Genomic DNA, 17159 nt, shown 5'->3' with positions numbered 1-17159 from the left:
GGGGACAAGCGATGGAGGCAGAGGGGAAGGTGGAGGCATGGTGCATACAGGCGCCTATTTTTCTTGAAGAAACCCTCTCTCTCTGATCGGAAGGTCAGCGCTTTGAATCCGCTTGATGGGGTGAGCTCCTGTTGCTCTGTCCCAGCTTCTGCCAACCTAGCAGTTCGAATATATATACAGTGGAACCTCTACTTATGGACGTAATCAGTTCCGGAGGTCCATCCGTAAGTTGATCTGGGTCGCTGGTAGAAGCGCCATTGTGCGCAGGTGCATTCGGCGGCAGCATGCTTCTGAGCATGTGCAGACAGTGTCAGCCTCTTCTGCGCATGTGCAAATGGCAGAAGCCACTTCTGTGCATTTGCGAATCGCTGCAAACCCAGAATTTACTTCCAGTTTTGCCGTGGTCGCAGCTTGGATCGGGCCCAAGTAGAGGCGGTCATAAGTAGAGGTTCTACTGTATATATATGCCACCAGCACAAGGATATCAGTGCACTGCTCCCCTGGCCAATGTCCATATGCTCAGCACATCTGAAACGGCAACCTGTGTGTGTAAGTATATGAAAGCTCCCCTTTGGATGCTGCACATGCAGACATCAGGGGATGGGGCCAGTAAAGCATACAGACATTAGTGCTGTGCTGTCAGCTGTCCTCAAAATTCTATAATTTCTTGCTTTAATGGAAATGCACATGTCCAGGAAGGCTGCAGAGTGCAGACCACTGCTGGGATGATATGTAAGGTGAAAAAAGGAACCTCATTGTTGGTCCTACAACAATAGGATTCAGAATGCAGCAGTCTGATTGGTCCACAGGAGCCACCCAATCCAGCTCCAGGTGGAAGTGAATCCACAACCTGATTGGCCTACAGGAAAATCCTGGAATTAGCCAATCACGTGGGGCCCACTGTGTGAATAATGTATATAAAGCAGACATTCTGGGGGAACTTCCATTCCTCCTCACCACTATGAGCTGAATAAAGAGCATGAAATCCACTCTCAACTCCGAGTATATTTCACACATAAACACCCCTTGGTTTCTTCAAAAGTAAGGCGAGCAAGGCAAAAAAACCTGCACCCAACCTGTGAGAGTTTCTGTAACATTTTCTTCCCACTTTGATAATTTTTGAAAGCCATTTCTTTTCTCATTAATTAATAGAGGGTTGTTGTTTTTTAGTTGTTTTTAAAGTGCAGGAGGTAAATTTTTGGCACAGCAGTAAGCAGAAAGTGCAGACCTGCTTCTCACTCTGGGTATTTTGTAATCTCCTGGAGGGGTTCACCTGAGCACTCCCTGTATAGGTAGCACAAACATAAGCTTGTTTTGAGGGATCAACTCACAGACTGGCAGGTCTTGAGGCTCATAAGTATAGAGTCGATTAGAGTATCTTCCAGTGATATCAGCCCTTACCGTGAGAGAAGGATCTGGAAAAGCAAACAAAATATCGTAGTCATCCCTGATATAACAGCATCATACTCTTATTTCATGCTAAGAGCTAGGAATTAAGATTTTTGTAGGCTGTTACTCAGTAGTCTGTAATGAAATTAATTTTAATATGGCTCAGTCTAGAGTCTGATTCTGGTTATGGTTCTCAGGGCAAGGACAAACCATAGTTTGCTGGTTTGGATGTAATGGCAAACTATGGCTTTCTGAACACCTGGACATTACTAATTAATTAGTACAGCACTTGAAGGAGACGGAAGCAGAGGGATGAGAGAGCATGTGTGTAAGAACTTGTTCCTATAGCACCGAACAATAGATTAGTATTAAGTGTGAACCAACCCATTGCACAACAGTGATGGACGGTTGGGATGTGGGTAGGAATCTATCTTGGCTGTCTCTTAGTTGAAGACCCAGGTCATTGAGCCTGAGATTCCACCGCCGCCACCTGCCACAAACCATCAGGAGGTTTAACAAATTGAAGGACAGCATCCTCTTTCTATGCTCTTCCCAATGGCAACATGCAGATGGGGACAGATTTACCTGCTTCTGGACTGATAAGATGTTAAGGGGTAGGAAACAAAGAATTACAGCTGTAAATCTTAAACTTTAAGAAAACTCAAAATGGACCTGACTAAAGACTGATTGATGAGTTGCTCGAAAAAATGGTAAAACATGGATGTGGTGAGGGGAAGGCATGGGGAAGTCAATTTTTGTTGTCTGTTTTTAATGTTTATGTTTGTTTTGTTTGTTCCTATTATGTGTAAAAACCAATAAAAATATTTTTTAAAAAAACAGATTTACCTGCTTCAAGTCATTTACATACTGTCTTCTCTTGTATATTATTTACTACAAAGCTCGATGACTAAGCTCTTTAGTGACGAAACATCGGATTACCAGAACAACATCCGAGCACTGAACCACTGGTATATCACAAGTGGACTCTTTATTCACTGTGTTTGCTATTGTTTAAGATAAAACTTATTTGGGAAAGAAACTACCTTTGCCATTTTTATGGATGTTTAGTGTTTGTTTACAGATAGGTGCCTTGGTGATATTATCTTGTGTTGATGGCAGTAGTCATTGTATCACCACCCTGTTCATTGCAGGGGGTCTTCTCTGTGGTGGTGCCTGCCCTGTGGAACGCCCTCCCACGAGATGTCAAGGAAATAAACAACTATATGACTTTTAGAAGATTTCTGAAGGCAGCCCTGTTTAGGGAAGTTTTTAGTGTTTATTTCCTTGACATCTCATGGGAGATGATGTTTTATTGATTTTTTAATTATTATTATTAATAGTCTATTGGGAGCTGCCCAGAGTGGCTGGGGGAAACCCAGTCAGATGGGCGGGGTATAAATATTATTATTATTATTATTATTATTATTATTATTATTATTATTATTATTATTTATTAAACAAACCAACATTGGCAAGAGTGGCAGCAACAACAGTAGATATGTACTATGCTTATGATACGACTGTATTCTCTTGTTAATTATGCTCTTTTAGATGAGTATTTTGTATCCCTTTAGTTATGTTTTCTTTTGAAATCTTTCAGATAATCTTTTTTTTGGTTAACTTTGTTGTGTTAAATGTGCATTCTGTAGTTGAACGCCTTTGCAATGTTTTGTAGAGATCTGCTGCTGCAATGTTAGGCATGTATTTATTTTAAGTTTACATTACTGCTAGGAGCAGGCGACTTTCACCTTTACTTCACCACTCCTGGACTCTCCTGCAGAGTCAATCAGCTGCTGGAAAGCCTCATGCTTCATTGAGATGAGGTTCCATTTTAGGGTCATAGTCACATCCAGCACATACCTACAAACATGATTCGAGGCACATATTGTCCATCAGGTGACATGTTCTTGTCTGTTGTTTCATGCTGGCAGGGGAAAAAAAGAAGAAAAGAATGCACACCATCTTAACCTTTAGCACTAAATCAAGCATTGTAACTACAAACAATAAGTTTAATCTGTGCATTATATGTGCGCACCATCAGATTAAGCATGATGAACTTATTCTGGCACATCTCTTGAATTTCTTGATTGTCCACGAAAACCTTCTTCAGTGCTGGAGAGAGCAAAGGAAGATCATCATTCCAAGTGCAAAATACAACAAATGCAAAGAAAGTAGGCAAGCATTCCTCTTTATTAGTGTGTCTTGGACTCTGCTGAACAGCAGCCTGAAGGGGGAGAAGGCAGAGTCACTCCACTTGCAGCTGATCAGCCTTCAAGGACACAGAGGAGAAGAAGGCACTGATGAGAACCAGCTGGCTTCAGCCTTCTCAAGCAGAGATTACAGCAGCAGTCAGATGCTGGCAACAACTCTTGTAGCTCCTGGTCCTACCTTGATGCTTCCTGCTCGTCTTGACCCCATGATCATCAGATTCCATGACCCCTGGACCATCTGACCACATAGATTGCTGTTTGCCCAATCCTTGGACTGGACCTGACTTGGGTTGCTGACTTGCCTGACCTCCAGGCAAGTACACCTCAGAGACTCTTCTGGTTGGCTGGCCTCCCAGCTCCCACTGAACTCTGCATGTTGTTGCTCTACAATGAGACTACAACATAGAGCAATACAAAATAGAACCATCCATTGTGGTCATATCTTCCACGACCCCGTCTTCCTCTTCACAACAGAAGACACAACAGACACCCCAGTCAAAGTCTTTCCCATCAAGGTAAGGGACATTGTATTTGTATTTGAATTAGAGTAAGGTTACTAGATGTCCCCGTTTCCTGGGGACAGTCCCCGGATTTACAAATCAGTCCCCATACAAAATCCTATCATTCCTACTGAAGTTGAAAAGTGTCCCCGGATTCATTGAAAAAAATTTGGTAACCTTAAATTAGAGTCAAATGTGTAGGGAATATGCAAGCAGCCACCTGAAGTGCAGCGCACAGTAGAATCATTTATGTGTGCAGAGAGATGCAAGAAATTGTCGCTTCAAATCAAACATGCTTGATTTACCTTGACAATACGGACAATCTTCCAAATGGTGAATGACCATCAGTGGCTTATTACTTTTCCAAGGAGAAAGAAAAACATATTAGGTTAAATGCAGATACATTTTTCTATCATAAATGGGATGATGGGCAAATGGTGTGGCAATGAATTAAGTAACGATTACAAAGTACATTGAACAGGCTCAGAGAAATCCTCTGCAAAAAAGTAAGCAGTGTACGTTTGTTTACACCGTCCCATAGTAGAATTCCCCTCCCTTTCAGGCACTGGTGAAACATGAAACCTGCAGAGCAACTATAAGAGCCATATTTGAATGTCTGATACCTGTTGAATGGTCTCTTTAAATTTGAAGGTTCATTATTGTTCCACAAGATGTCTTTAAGGGCCAGAGCACATAACATGACCTAGTTTTACAGCTGTGAAACAGTATAGCAGGTACTGCTAAGTTGTGTTAATTAAGCTGTGCCAGCAATTGGGTATAGTATATAAAGAGCAGCACCTAGCTCTCGCGGTACCCTGGGGGATGGGTTGGTCATGCTTATTGATATATTTCGTGTAAAGGAGTTTTTGTTATTGTTATTAAAACCTAGCTAAAGTTATTTTGCGTTCCTTGTAATGTATGGTGTCCCCAGCAAGCTCTCTGCAGCGCAACTAATCTGCAAATAGCCAACAATACCACCTTCCATATTTCATCTCAAGACTTCTACCTCATACATAAAGCCCATAACAATTTGGAAATGAATTATGTGAAAGATTACTTACTCCTCTATCAACCTGTAAGATCCATTAGATCACTGGGGGGAATTTTACTCATGGCACCACACCTAACAGCAAGGGTGGGGAGCCTTTTTGACTGTGACCCCACCCCATGGGCCAACTTTGAAACATGGGCGGGGCAACCCACCTGTCATTCACACGATGTCATCATGATGCCGAAAGGTTGACAGGTGGATTATCCCGCCCACCTGCCAAAATCCCTTGTGCGGGGTTCCCAAGCTTGGGAAGCACAGCTCCAAGGGTGTTGCCAGCCCTAAGCTTTGCAAGTCTCCCCACACTGCTCCTTTCCACCCCGGATGGAAATGGAAAGGAGCCACACAGAGCAAGTTTTCCCTTGCTGCTGCTTTTGGAAATTGAAAGGAGCAGCATGCGGCTGCTTCAAAGTGCAGCACTGGAAGGGAGAATAAGCTTCCACTGAATGGAAACTGCTTCCTCATCCTTGAGTTGTCGCAGATACAGTGGTACAAGGGGTTACAGAGGCTTCAGGTTACAGACTCCGCTAACCCAGAAATATTACTGCGGGTTAAGAACTTTGCTTCGGGATGAGAACAGAAATAGTGCTCCGATGGTGCGGCGGCAGCGGAAGGCCCCATTAGCTAAAGTGGTGCTTCATGGTAACAACAGTTTCAGGTTAAGTACGGACCTCCGGAATGAATTAAGTACTTAACCCGAGGTACCACTGTATATGCATAATTCTTACACTGTCAGCCTGGAAGGGATGTTTTGTTAGGGCAAACTTCCTTCTCCCAAACAGCTTCAGGGATGGGATCTTACCTTTGTTTTGCCTGGTAGAGCCCTTCTTCATAAGTTTGTACCCAAGTTATATCATCTCCCCATCCTAGAACAACAGATTCAAGGTAGATCACTGTCCATTCAGTCATCCAATATATTTTTCAAAGTAACCTAAGCCAACAATGAAAATGGCAAATGTCCACCCTTTCCGTCTTTTTATAGAGGCTGATCAGTAGTTTGTACGTTATCCTGTCCTATCCTTTCTTCACGACATTTTTGGCGCATACCAGGCACACATATATTAAGGTGAGAGCATGTGGGACAGTGTTTTCACACCATTTGAAAAACCAACCCACCACCATATTCAAGGAGAAGCCACATTCTTCTAGGGCCTTCTCGGTGGTGGCGCCTGCCCTGTGAAACACCCTCCCACCAGATGTCAAGGAAATAAACAACTACCTGACTTTTAGAAAACATCTGAAGGGAGCCCTGTTTTGGGAAGTTTTTAATGTTTGATGTTTTATCATGTTTTTATATTCTGTTGGGAGCTGCCCAGAGTGGCTGGGGAAACCCAGCCAGATGGGGTGGGGTATGAGTAATACTACATCATCATCATCATAATCATTATTTAGGTTAGAGTCTGGTTTAAGTGATGCTTTCAGGCTAGAACCAGCAAGCAATGGTGTTCATCTTTCAAACCACCTTCCTGATCCAGTGGTTATTTAAATAATAATAATTTCTTTATCTTTAAAAATTTCCATACCTCGTTAAACACCTACTTGTTTTGAATGAACTTTAAAAAGTAATCAGATTGTGCAGGGATCCAAGAACAGAGTGACACTACAGTACCTCTGGAGAGTGTCTGGGGAACTCTTTTTTCCTTTTTGATTGCCATTGCAAAATTGGAGGAAACAGCAATTAGCATGAAAGATAAGCCCAGCGCTGAGTGCATCTTTGTCTTCTTTCAACCCTCTTCAAGATAGACCTAGATAAATGGAAGAGAAAGTCAATGTTTTAACCTGGTATCTTCCTGAGAAGCTGTGCTTGTATGTGTTCTGATAAGATACTTTTTTTATTCTAAGAAAGAGATAAGAATTTCCTTTAACAAACTACTGAAACCAAGCCCACGTATTAATGAAAAAAGAGAGGCAGATTACGCTGAATGATTAATAGTGATTTCAGGTTCATTTTATTTTTTGCCCATTAACACAATATCACTAAGAACAATCCCTCTGATTCTTATGAGCAGATGGTGACCAGGAAATGTATACTTGTCTGATATTCAAAAATCTCATTTTGTAGGGAAATGTTTGAATTTTCGAAGGGTAATTTTGCATTTTAAAAAAGTAGTAATTTAATGCAACCCCCTCACTCTTGTTTTATGGAACATGAAATGTTTAACGGAACTGAAATGGCTGAGTTTGGCTCAGTCAGTAGAGTGTGAGACTCTTAATCTCAGGGTTGTGGGTTTGAGCCCCATGTTGGGCCAAAGGATTCTTGCATTTTAGAGGGTTGGACTAGATGATCCTTGTGGTCCCCTCCAACTCCACAGTTCTATGATGCTAGGCACAAAAAATGCCACAAAGCTTCTGACGATAGCTGTGATTTGAATTCATTTTTCTCCCACATCTAACCAGAAATGCAAATGCTAGGCTTGCCCTATACTAGGCAGTGTTAATAACAATAACAATAACAATAACATATAATATAATTAATAAACCCATAGGAACTTGGTTGACCTTCTTGTTGAATATTCAAAGGAATGTTTCCTTTCATTGCACCAGCCCATTTCATGTTAAATTATGTGGTTCCATATATGGTTCCGTAAAGAAACAATTGCAAATTTCATTGAGCAATTAATCTCCGCTGTTCGTTCTTTTCTTTTTTAACAAGACCTGGACAAAATGGGCCATTTGTAAACATGGCTGGTGGCGGCACAATCTTGTAATCTCAGAAGTTGGTCTCCCTTGAGTTCAGTGGGGCTTACCCAGGGAAAGGTGGACCTAAAATTGCAACCTGAATTCTGCGAATATTGGCAAATTCTCTCAAATGCACTTTGAAAGGGTCACAACAGATCGTAGTCGTCAACGTCTACTGAGAAGTTGTCACAAGATTGTGCTGTGGCTTCTTCATTCTCCAGAAATTCTGAAATTGTAGAAGTATTTGCTTTTGTAGACAAGTTAGGATTTTCGGTATCAGTATGTTACCTTCACAGTAAAATACTTCATTTAAGAGAACCGATGCAATTTATCCATATTTTCTCTGAAGTAAGTCTCCAAAGTGTTTACTCCCAGACAAATTGGTATAGGATTGCAGCATTAAGCTATAATCCTATACACTCTTAACTGGGAGTAAATTCTATTGAGCTTAATTGGACATATGTCTGAGTAGACATGCATAGGATTGCGCCATTGACTCCAGTTGTATGGGATGGCTCCTTCCTCCATTTGTTCTCAGCCAAGAAATCTCTCCTGGGGACAAAAATGTTAGCTCCAAATTCTCTGCATTATTACGGATAAAAGGAGACTTTAAACAATCAGTATTATCGCTGTCAGATGCAGAGGTTAGTAACAGCAAGCAGTAAGCACACCTGTTTAAATAAGAAATTAAAGAAATTTCTTATTAATATCTTATTAATTAAAGAAATTAATAAGATATTGTTGAGAAACCATTTCTGATTTGCAAAGACAAAGCTCACGCCAACCATGGCAGCCAAGATGCTTCAAAGACACACAAATCACTAGCCGCTAAACTTTACCCTGGCATTAAAATATAATTTTCTTTTTAAAATGAAACATTTTTCTCATTGGGAAAATCTCCCACCTTCTTCCTTAATACAAGTCATAACTGCTGCTATTGGAAACCTTTGACCCCACCCTGGATAAACACAATCCCATTGTCAGCAAGTTTTTACAACACTATGAAATCTACTTCAAATACAGGTATTGCATCCAAGAGATGCCCCTTAGTGAATATTTCACAGAAAATGGGTAGACCGTGTGTAACTTCTTCCTGCCCCGGTTTATTTGCTTCTTTTGTTTAAGGTAAATTTGCAATTAAAAGATGTTAAAAACTCTGGATTTTGCTCACCGGAGCTGATCAGTTGCGCCGGCGAAAATTCCTTGCCAAGGAAGCAAATGTTTTAAAGTGGGTGTGATTTATAGATCTGAGAACAGCTGACCTGCCTGGTCCCTTCATCCAGATTTTACAGCAGTATAGTTCCTTGAAAAAGGGATAGCAATGCCTGGCCCTGGCCCATCCCTCCCTCCCTCCTCCCTCCCTCCTTTCCCTAAACTTCTCACTGCTGCAAGTTCTCATCCTGGCATATTGAATGCTCAGATTTCTCTCCCCGTCTTTGCTTGTATCAGGTGTCATTGCATTGGAACGGAGGAAAAGTAGCGTTTTTGTGTGCATCTGTGGCTTTTCCTCCCAAATGGCTACAGCCTGGCTCCAGTTCAGTGAAATAAGAAACCAGCAATGAAAGTTGGAACTGGAGGTGCTATTGTTTCCAATGAATGGCTGAGTTCACTAGGACTCTGAGATTAGGGATGAAACTAATAGGAAGATACAACAGTTAGCCTTTGTGCAGAAAAAATGTAATTAAGAAATCAAGGTTAAAAAAAAAAAGGTTTAACCGAGAAGGGGAGGGGAAAAAAACCCCAAAGTCCTCACCTTTCACAGAATAATGATTGAGCTATGGATGAGTAAGGAGGGCGAGAGTTTTAAATGTGTTTTCTAATGCAGTTCTGCTGACTTCATTGTGCTTTCAACAGAGGGTTGTTTACTTTGGTTACACACCTATGTTATCTTTGCCCCTTTTTGTTGCTTGGAATACACTGACAATTGGGTCACCGATCAGGTGTCAGGAAATCCTGGATCTGTGGGCAGCTCTCCCAGGTGGTGAACCTTTGAATTACAGGTGCCAGCTTTGCCACAGAAGTAGACTGAGTCCGCCTACCCAGGCTGCCTATTGGCTCTTCCTGGACAGGAAAGAGTATAAGAAGCCTTCCTGTTCCAGCTGACCATTGTGAATTTTTCTGTTCCTGAGCACTGATGTGTAGTTAGTTATTGCTGGCAACCGAGCCTTGTGAGGAGCAGTTGAAAGAGCTGGGTATGTTTAGCCTGGAAAGAGGAGACTGAAATAATAATAATAATAATAATAATAATAATAATAATAATAATAATAATTTATTTATACCCCACCTATCTGGCTGGGTTTCCTCAGTCACTCTGGGAGGCTTCCAACAGAATATTAAAATACAATAATCTGTTAAACATTAAAAACTTCCCTAAACAGGGCTGCCCTACAGAGCCCTTCTTATCTTGCAAACTCATAAATATGAACAACCTAAAGTAATGGTTGACTCCATTGAGTACAGTAAATATAATAAAATTAAGCATGTGTGTTTGATAACTGCTGAAGGAGAGCAAAAGTCTGTTCTCTTCCATATGATATGATAGCCACCTTCCATTATTATTATTATTATTATTATTATTATTATTATTATTATTATTATTAAAAAATTTCTATACCACCCTATCCTTGGGGGTCTCAGGGCAGTTCACATAATAAAATCAAGGTATAAAACCACAAAATACCTAATAAAAATAAAAACAGCAACCCAATAACACACCCCCCCCACAAAAACCTCATTTTAAAAGGGCATAGGATGTAAAATCGGATCAACCAAAGACCTGGTTAAAAGGGAACGTTTTTGCTTGGCGCCTAAGGTGTCTAATGAAGGTGCCAGGCAAACTTCCCTGGGGAGAGCATTCCACAGATGGGGAGCCACTGCAGAGAAGGCCTGTCACATGGGCTGTAGCCCTGTAGCCAAGGGCTGTCACATGGAAAGGGGAACCAGCTTGTTTTGTCCTGCTACAGAGGGTAGATTTCGAACCAATGGCTTCAAGTTACAAGAAAGGAGGTCCTGATTAAACATCAGGAAAAGCTTTCTGACAGTAAGAGCTGTTCGACAATGGAATGGCCTCCCTCAGGAGGCTGTGGACTCTACTTCCTTGGCGGTTTTTAAGCAACGGTTGGATGGCCATCTGTCCTGGATGAATTAGTTGAGATCCCTGCATTGCAGGGGGTTGGACTAGATGTCCCTTGGGGTCCCTTTGAACTCTACAATTCTGATTCTACGGTACTGACTTCTGGCTTACGCCTCCCTCCCGATTCGTCATCTTTTTTTTATTTATGAAATATTTATATACTGCTGTATCATTTAAAAAAACACAGAGTGGTTTCCAAAATTATATATACTAAAAGCACACAAAATGAAAGACCATCAACTAATCATTATTTCTTAATTGCCTGCATAAACTTGGTGGCATAAGAAAGTTTTCAGCAGGTGTTTAAAGGTTGAAACAGAAGGCACTCACTGAATCTGTATTAGCAGAGCATTCCACAGGACTGGACCAATGCGGCTAAGAGGAAGGTTTCTTGTTGGCAGATGAGACTCGCCAACACTGGAGACAACAACTGATGCTGCTCCAGATTATTTTAGTGGCTGATCTTAGATGTAGGGGCTTAGGTGATCCTAAGGTACCCTGGACCCACATTGTTCAGGGCTTTGAAAATGAGTATGAGGACCTTGAACTTGGCTTAGCAGTGGATGGGCAGCTGGTTCAGATCTTTTAACAAAAGCTGGCCAGCAATCTGGCTGCCACATTCTGCATCAGCTGGTGCTTGTGAATCTGACTTGCTTTTCTATCCTGACCCCTGGCTTGCCCTCTTGATGCATTCTTCTGTCCAGTATTGGCTGGCCTCAGAGCTCCTGGTGCTTTGCTCCTGGCTCCCTTCAGACAGCCCACAGCTCAGTCTTGACATCAGGATCAAAAGAGCTCATTAAAAGGGTTCTTTCAGGCAGATATACAAGAAAGATGAACAATGGAGCATCGCAACACTGCATGAGCTCCTACATAAATATTTCCTCTTGCAGTTCTTAGAGGAAAACCCATAGAATTTAAGACTGAATAGCTGATTGTCCATATTTGAGAGATGATACCATGGACTGTGAGAAGGTGATTGCGTAGGGGAGGCAATTTCCTGCAGCACTGGCCCCAGACAACCCCACGCATGAGGACCCCATCTTGCCCCACTTTCTCAGTCTGAAGAAGTTGAAATGCATTTTATCTATGTTAACCACTGCAGGGATCCCAGTATTTTGCTATGAGGCCCTTTAATGAAGAAATAGCCTTTTTAGAGCCAGTGTTGTTGTGCTTGTCTTTCCATCTCTAATTGCAACTGTTGGGAGTATTTAGAATGAAGCGTCTCTTCCACACCGCTAAACTAGATAACTTTCCTGAACAACTATGGCAAGATTAAATTATTTTATTGTTTAGCTTCAATGCGGGGCAGTGAAAGTAGATGAATTCATCATTTATGCTGCAGGCGCCATCTGCTGGAACAAAAGCTCCATGCAAATATTGAAATAATTCCAACAGTGTTTTTGGAGAGCTGCAAAAAAATATGATTGCAAATATTCTTATTGTGCATTTTTTAAAATGGCACTGTTTGATTCATTGTTTTAATAATCATTTAAATGCAGCTTGGAGGAAATGGACTTGTTGGGTACTCAGAAGAGTTTGAGAGTTCTGGACTGCTAGGAAGTATTTTCTGATTATTATTATTTTAACCATCTAGCATGAACACAGGAAAGGAAGCCCCACTGTTGTTTCCTATATTTGCTCATATCATTAACATCAGAAACCAGTCCAAGAAAGATTCTGGTATTTATGCTCTGGTTGAACCATAAGGCTGATCATACATGTTGCTTTAAAAGTTGGATTCAAGCAAAAGATTTGACAAAGTTCCCCATTATATTTTGGTAGGCAGAACAGATTCAGTGTGGGCTAGAAGAGCATCACATGGATTCATAGTTGGAAAATACTCCAGAGTGCTCCTCAGTGGTTCCCTATCAGACTAAAGGGAGGTTTCAAATGTAATGCTGCAGTCTTCAGTCCTTGGCACTGCACTCTTTAATACCTTTTAAAAATTGGTGCTAGATCAAGGGGTGGAGGAAATTCTTACTAAATTGGCAGCAGTGTTTGAAACTCCCATTGTTGTTGGTGCATTTTGCAACAAGGAAGTCCATTAGCACGAGCAGTTTCTGAGCTCTGGTTTTCAGATTAAAACTGCACAGTGGAAGGAAAGGAAGACCCATTTCTGCCTCCCCACTTCCTGCTACTCTCTGAAGACTGGAGAAGAGACCCTCTTAAGAATATTAGAGGGGTGGGCAGGGGAAGCATGGCTTTGTTTTTTGCAGTCTTCAGATGAGGACTAGACCATGGGGAAAATGGACATAAGATTTTAGCTGCAGTTCATTCATTTTCAGCTTTGTATTCTTGTTATAAAAAAGGACGCCTAGACATTCATTCTGCTATTGCGTCCACAACCTAGGTTTAAGGTGCCATTTAGCTCCTAGCTTTCATATCTCAGATTTGCAGATGACACAAAGAGGGAAGATCAGGCATAGGTAAAGGTAAAGGGCCATTAGGTCCAGTCGTGGCCGACTCTGGGTTTGGGGCGCTCATCTCGCTTTATTGTCCGAGGGAGCCGGTGTACAGCTTTCAGGTCATGTGGCCAGCATGACTAAGCCGCTTCTGGCGAACCAGAGCAGCGCACGGAAACACCATTTACCTTCCCACTAGGGCGGTACCTATTTATCTACTTGCACTTTGACATGCTTTTGAACTGCTAGGTTGGCAGGAGCAGGGACCGAGCAACGGGAGCTCACCCCGTCGTGGGGATTCGAACATCATACTAACACAACATGAAATCCAACATGTGGTAAATGGCAGAACTACAGATTGCAGTTGTGAGTATCTTCAAGTTCAGGAGTGGCCCAGCTCCTCCAGGCTGACCATTAATAGGAGCCTCCTGGAAAGGAAGAACCATAGATGGTCCTCCTACCTGCAACTAAGCCTTACTTCATTTACAAGCTCTTCTAGAGCGCAAATGATTTTCTGTACATCTTTGGGTCTTGCCAGTGGCTTCATCCCACCAAGTCTCATTTCTAGTTCCCACTTGTTCCTGGGACAATTCTTTTGGCTCTCAGGCATGAATCCTGGCTTCTATGTGCATGGCTCTTCTCAGCCCTAACAGTGCACCACTCTCTCAGGTCATAGAATCATAGAGTTGGAAGAGATCATCTAGTACAACGGCCTGCAATGCAGGAATATGCTTCTGCCCCATAGAGGGATTGAACTTGCAACCTTGGTGCTATCAGCACCAGGCTCTAACCAACTGAGCTATCCAGGTCCATTCCTGTCTGCAAGGTGTCCTGTGATGTAGGGCTTGGAGGAATTGGAGATGGAGATAGTGAAGAAGCTTGGAAAGTGTAATGGGAAGATTGGTTGTGTGTTGTTTAGTCATGTTTGACTCTCCATGACCCCATGAACCACAGTATGCCTTGGAAATGCTCACTTTCTTCTCAAAGCTTCTCCCTTTTTATGTCCATGGAGTTTTCTTGGCAAAATACTGGAGTGGTTTGCCATTTCCTTCTCCACATTTAGTCTAAACTCTCGGCTATGACCTGTTCATCTTGGGTGGCCCTGCGCGGCATAACTCAAAGCTTCTTGGAGTCATTCAAGCCCCTTCACTATGACAAGGCAGTGATCCATGAAGGGGGAAGATTAGATACACAGTTAAAAATACCAGCCCCAAGCTGCAGCAATGATAATTTGTGAATTAATATAAGCCAGAATACAAATCCTTTCGCCCTCCAGTTGTTGGACTACAACTCCTATCTTCCCTAACCATTGGCCTTGCTAGCTGGAGTTAATAGGATTTGGGGAGTCCAACATTTGGAAGACCAGGGGGTCCCCATCCATGATATACAAGTGGCACAAAGAGACGATGACTCTGTCCGATAGGGTGAGTCGTTGCCTAGAATTTGCACACACAGATGCATCTTCGACTCATTATTATAATTTTAGAATCCTTTACTGGGTTGCAAACCACAAACAATTTTGTGTTTGGTTTTCTTGTAATTTTCCAGGAAGTAAAAAAAAAAAACAAAATTAGTCAGGAACTCGGATCTATTTCTGGAGCAGTAGACATGTTCAGAATAAATGCAATCAAATGTCTGTTTTTGCAGCAGATTGATCTTCATGAGATCAGTATGATCCATGCATTCCATAGCTTTCCTCCTCAAGGCTTCTTGTAGTTGAAGGAGTGGCACTAATTTGACTCAAATAACGTAAGTAAAAAAAACAAACTTGAGGCTCGTTCAAATATGGAAATGTAGTTTTTATGGGTGGGTTTTTTATGATATTTATGTATAAAATAATTTGCAGGTGATGGAGGAAAAGCCAAACCAGATTTTTAAGGTCAAGAGCCAGGAAATTAGGCTGTGCTAGGAAGCCGCTGAATGTTCACAAATGAAATATTCAGAATGCCACGAGAAATGAAAAGTCACTTAATTTCCCCTGCATTTAAAGGCCCCAGTAAAGACTTCAGAAATGAGAATGCTTTCCAGAAACAGATTGGAGAACTTTGGGGCAGCTGCTAAATGAGTCAGCCAGGCATCTGCTGGAAGATTTGCTTTCGTTGCCTTTTTAAATCAACGTTTTCCTGTATTGATAACACTGTACCTCAAGCTTTTAAATGATTATACAATGGAAGCTGAGAACCAGACAGAAAAGTTGTAGAGAGCCAGGATCTGTAAGACAGCTTTTTCTCTGGATATTTTTGACCTCTTTCTTAAAAGTTTGCCTATTTTATATCTCTAGTGTTGTTGTTTGAACTGATGGGAGAAAGGGAATATGGTGCTGGCAGTGTTCTATATTAAAGTACTCAGCAACAGTGTTTAAAGCCCTTGGGCTCCAAATGTCTGAAAGATTGCATTCTTCCCCACAGAGCCTCTCACGTATTAAGGTAAGCACAAGAAGGCCTCTTGGTAGCCCCACCACCCTCAGATGTTAAGAGGGTGGTGGCCCAGGAGAGGGCCTTCTCTGGGACAGCCCCTAAGTTGTAGAATTCGCTCCCACAGAGGTGGGTCTGGTACCTTCACTTCAGGGATGAGGAACCTGCAGTGCTCCAGATGTTTTGGATTCCCAATTTCCATCACTCTCAGATAGCACGGCCAATGGTCAAAGATGAGGGCAACTGTAGTCCAACATCATGTAGAGGTTCTCATCCCTGAAGTGGGATTCATGTCCTCACAAATGGCAGATATACTTTTCAGTCACATTGGTCAATTTGATAGCCATAGCTATATATTTTAATGGTTAATAGAGTAGCATTATTTTCCTGTTGGGAACAAATTTTTGGGCTCATGGTGTTTTCCCCTGATATGTGGTGCTTTTTTTTATCTCACCATGAGGATTTTTAAAAAGCAATTTCGTTCAAATTGAATATTAGAGCATGGGTCACTGTAGTCAAGTGGCATAGACACTCTGTGCCACTGTGGCCTCCATAACAGTTTGGAACAAGGTCTACCCGCAATAATGTATACATGCATCACCCCACCACAATCAGATTTTATCATTATAACTAGTTTGGTTAGGTTGAATGGGGATTTGAACCTCATTCTCCATGGCCCTAGTTCAAAGCTCTAACCATTTCACCACACTTTGCACTTACTTTAAAATTGTATTATCTATAATGTATATTACACTGCTTGTCTTTTCACCATTCACCCCACAACAGAGCTCCCTGAAAAGGGTCCAGTTGAAAATATTGACCTAGCTCTACTTTACATCACTTCCTGCCAGCGGAGCCAGGGGGCACATTTGAATGACAATGCCCATCAACTTGAGGGGGGGCGGCCCCCTCAAATATTTGATGGGAGGCCCAAAGGGACCTTGGCCCTTAGGAGTTGGCTCCTATGCTTCCTGGTCATTTATTTGTGAGCTCCAATTCTGTTGCCATTTGCCATTGCTTTTAAGTCATGGTAATTTGTGAGGTTGGCTGAGAACTTTCACCTCATGAGCCCCTCCTTTCTGTCGCTGGCCATTCTTTCTGATTCAATAAGCAATGAGGTCGCTATCATCTTCCTGGGTCTACATAAGGCATGCAGAGGTCACAAGAAATTTCACAGTGGGCTGTAGGCAACAGCTTCCTAAACCAAACATTTCATTTGAACTAACCATGATATTGTTTAGAAAGACAATTCAGAGCCAAATTTCGAGGCATGCTTGCTGCAATATAAAGGTCATGTTGTTGTGTATTTTTAGCAGCGGCAGGAACAACATAATAACAAAATACTTAAAATATATTTTCAAGAGACATTCATGGCCCAATGCTC

The 17159-nt window shown here is 41.9% G+C and overlaps 1 protein-coding gene across 2 annotated transcripts in view; it reads right to left on the bottom strand.

Annotated features, from left to right (window-relative positions):
• The window catches only part of AGR3 (anterior gradient 3, protein disulphide isomerase family member), a 37139-nt gene that overhangs the window by 2048 nt on the left and 17932 nt on the right, over window positions 1-17159 (bottom strand). The window contains exons 1-7 of one of the 2 annotated variants that reach the window (XM_081883487.1): window positions 8998-9096; window positions 6757-6892; window positions 5950-6013; window positions 4405-4457; window positions 3425-3501; window positions 3250-3313; window positions 1332-1415 (exon numbers count right to left, since the gene is read on the bottom strand). In XM_081883487.1, coding sequence (XP_081739613.1) covers window positions 1332-1415; window positions 3250-3313; window positions 3425-3501; window positions 4405-4457; window positions 5950-6013; window positions 6757-6859 — 445 coding nt within the window. In that variant the 5' untranslated portion in view covers window positions 6860-6892; window positions 8998-9096. Of the gene's footprint in view, window positions 1-1331; window positions 1416-3249; window positions 3314-3424; window positions 3502-4404; window positions 4458-5949; window positions 6014-6756; window positions 6893-8997; window positions 9097-17159 lie in introns of those variants that run through there. The other variant, XM_081883486.1, reaches the window with a different exon arrangement.

This window comes from Podarcis melisellensis (assembly GCF_964234715.1).
Source record: "Podarcis melisellensis genome assembly, chromosome: 12".
In the NCBI taxonomy this organism is placed as follows: Eukaryota; Metazoa; Chordata; class Lepidosauria; order Squamata; family Lacertidae; genus Podarcis; species Podarcis melisellensis.
The sequence above is the reverse complement of the archived record's forward strand: the minus strand, read 5'-3'. Positions and strand labels throughout refer to the sequence as shown.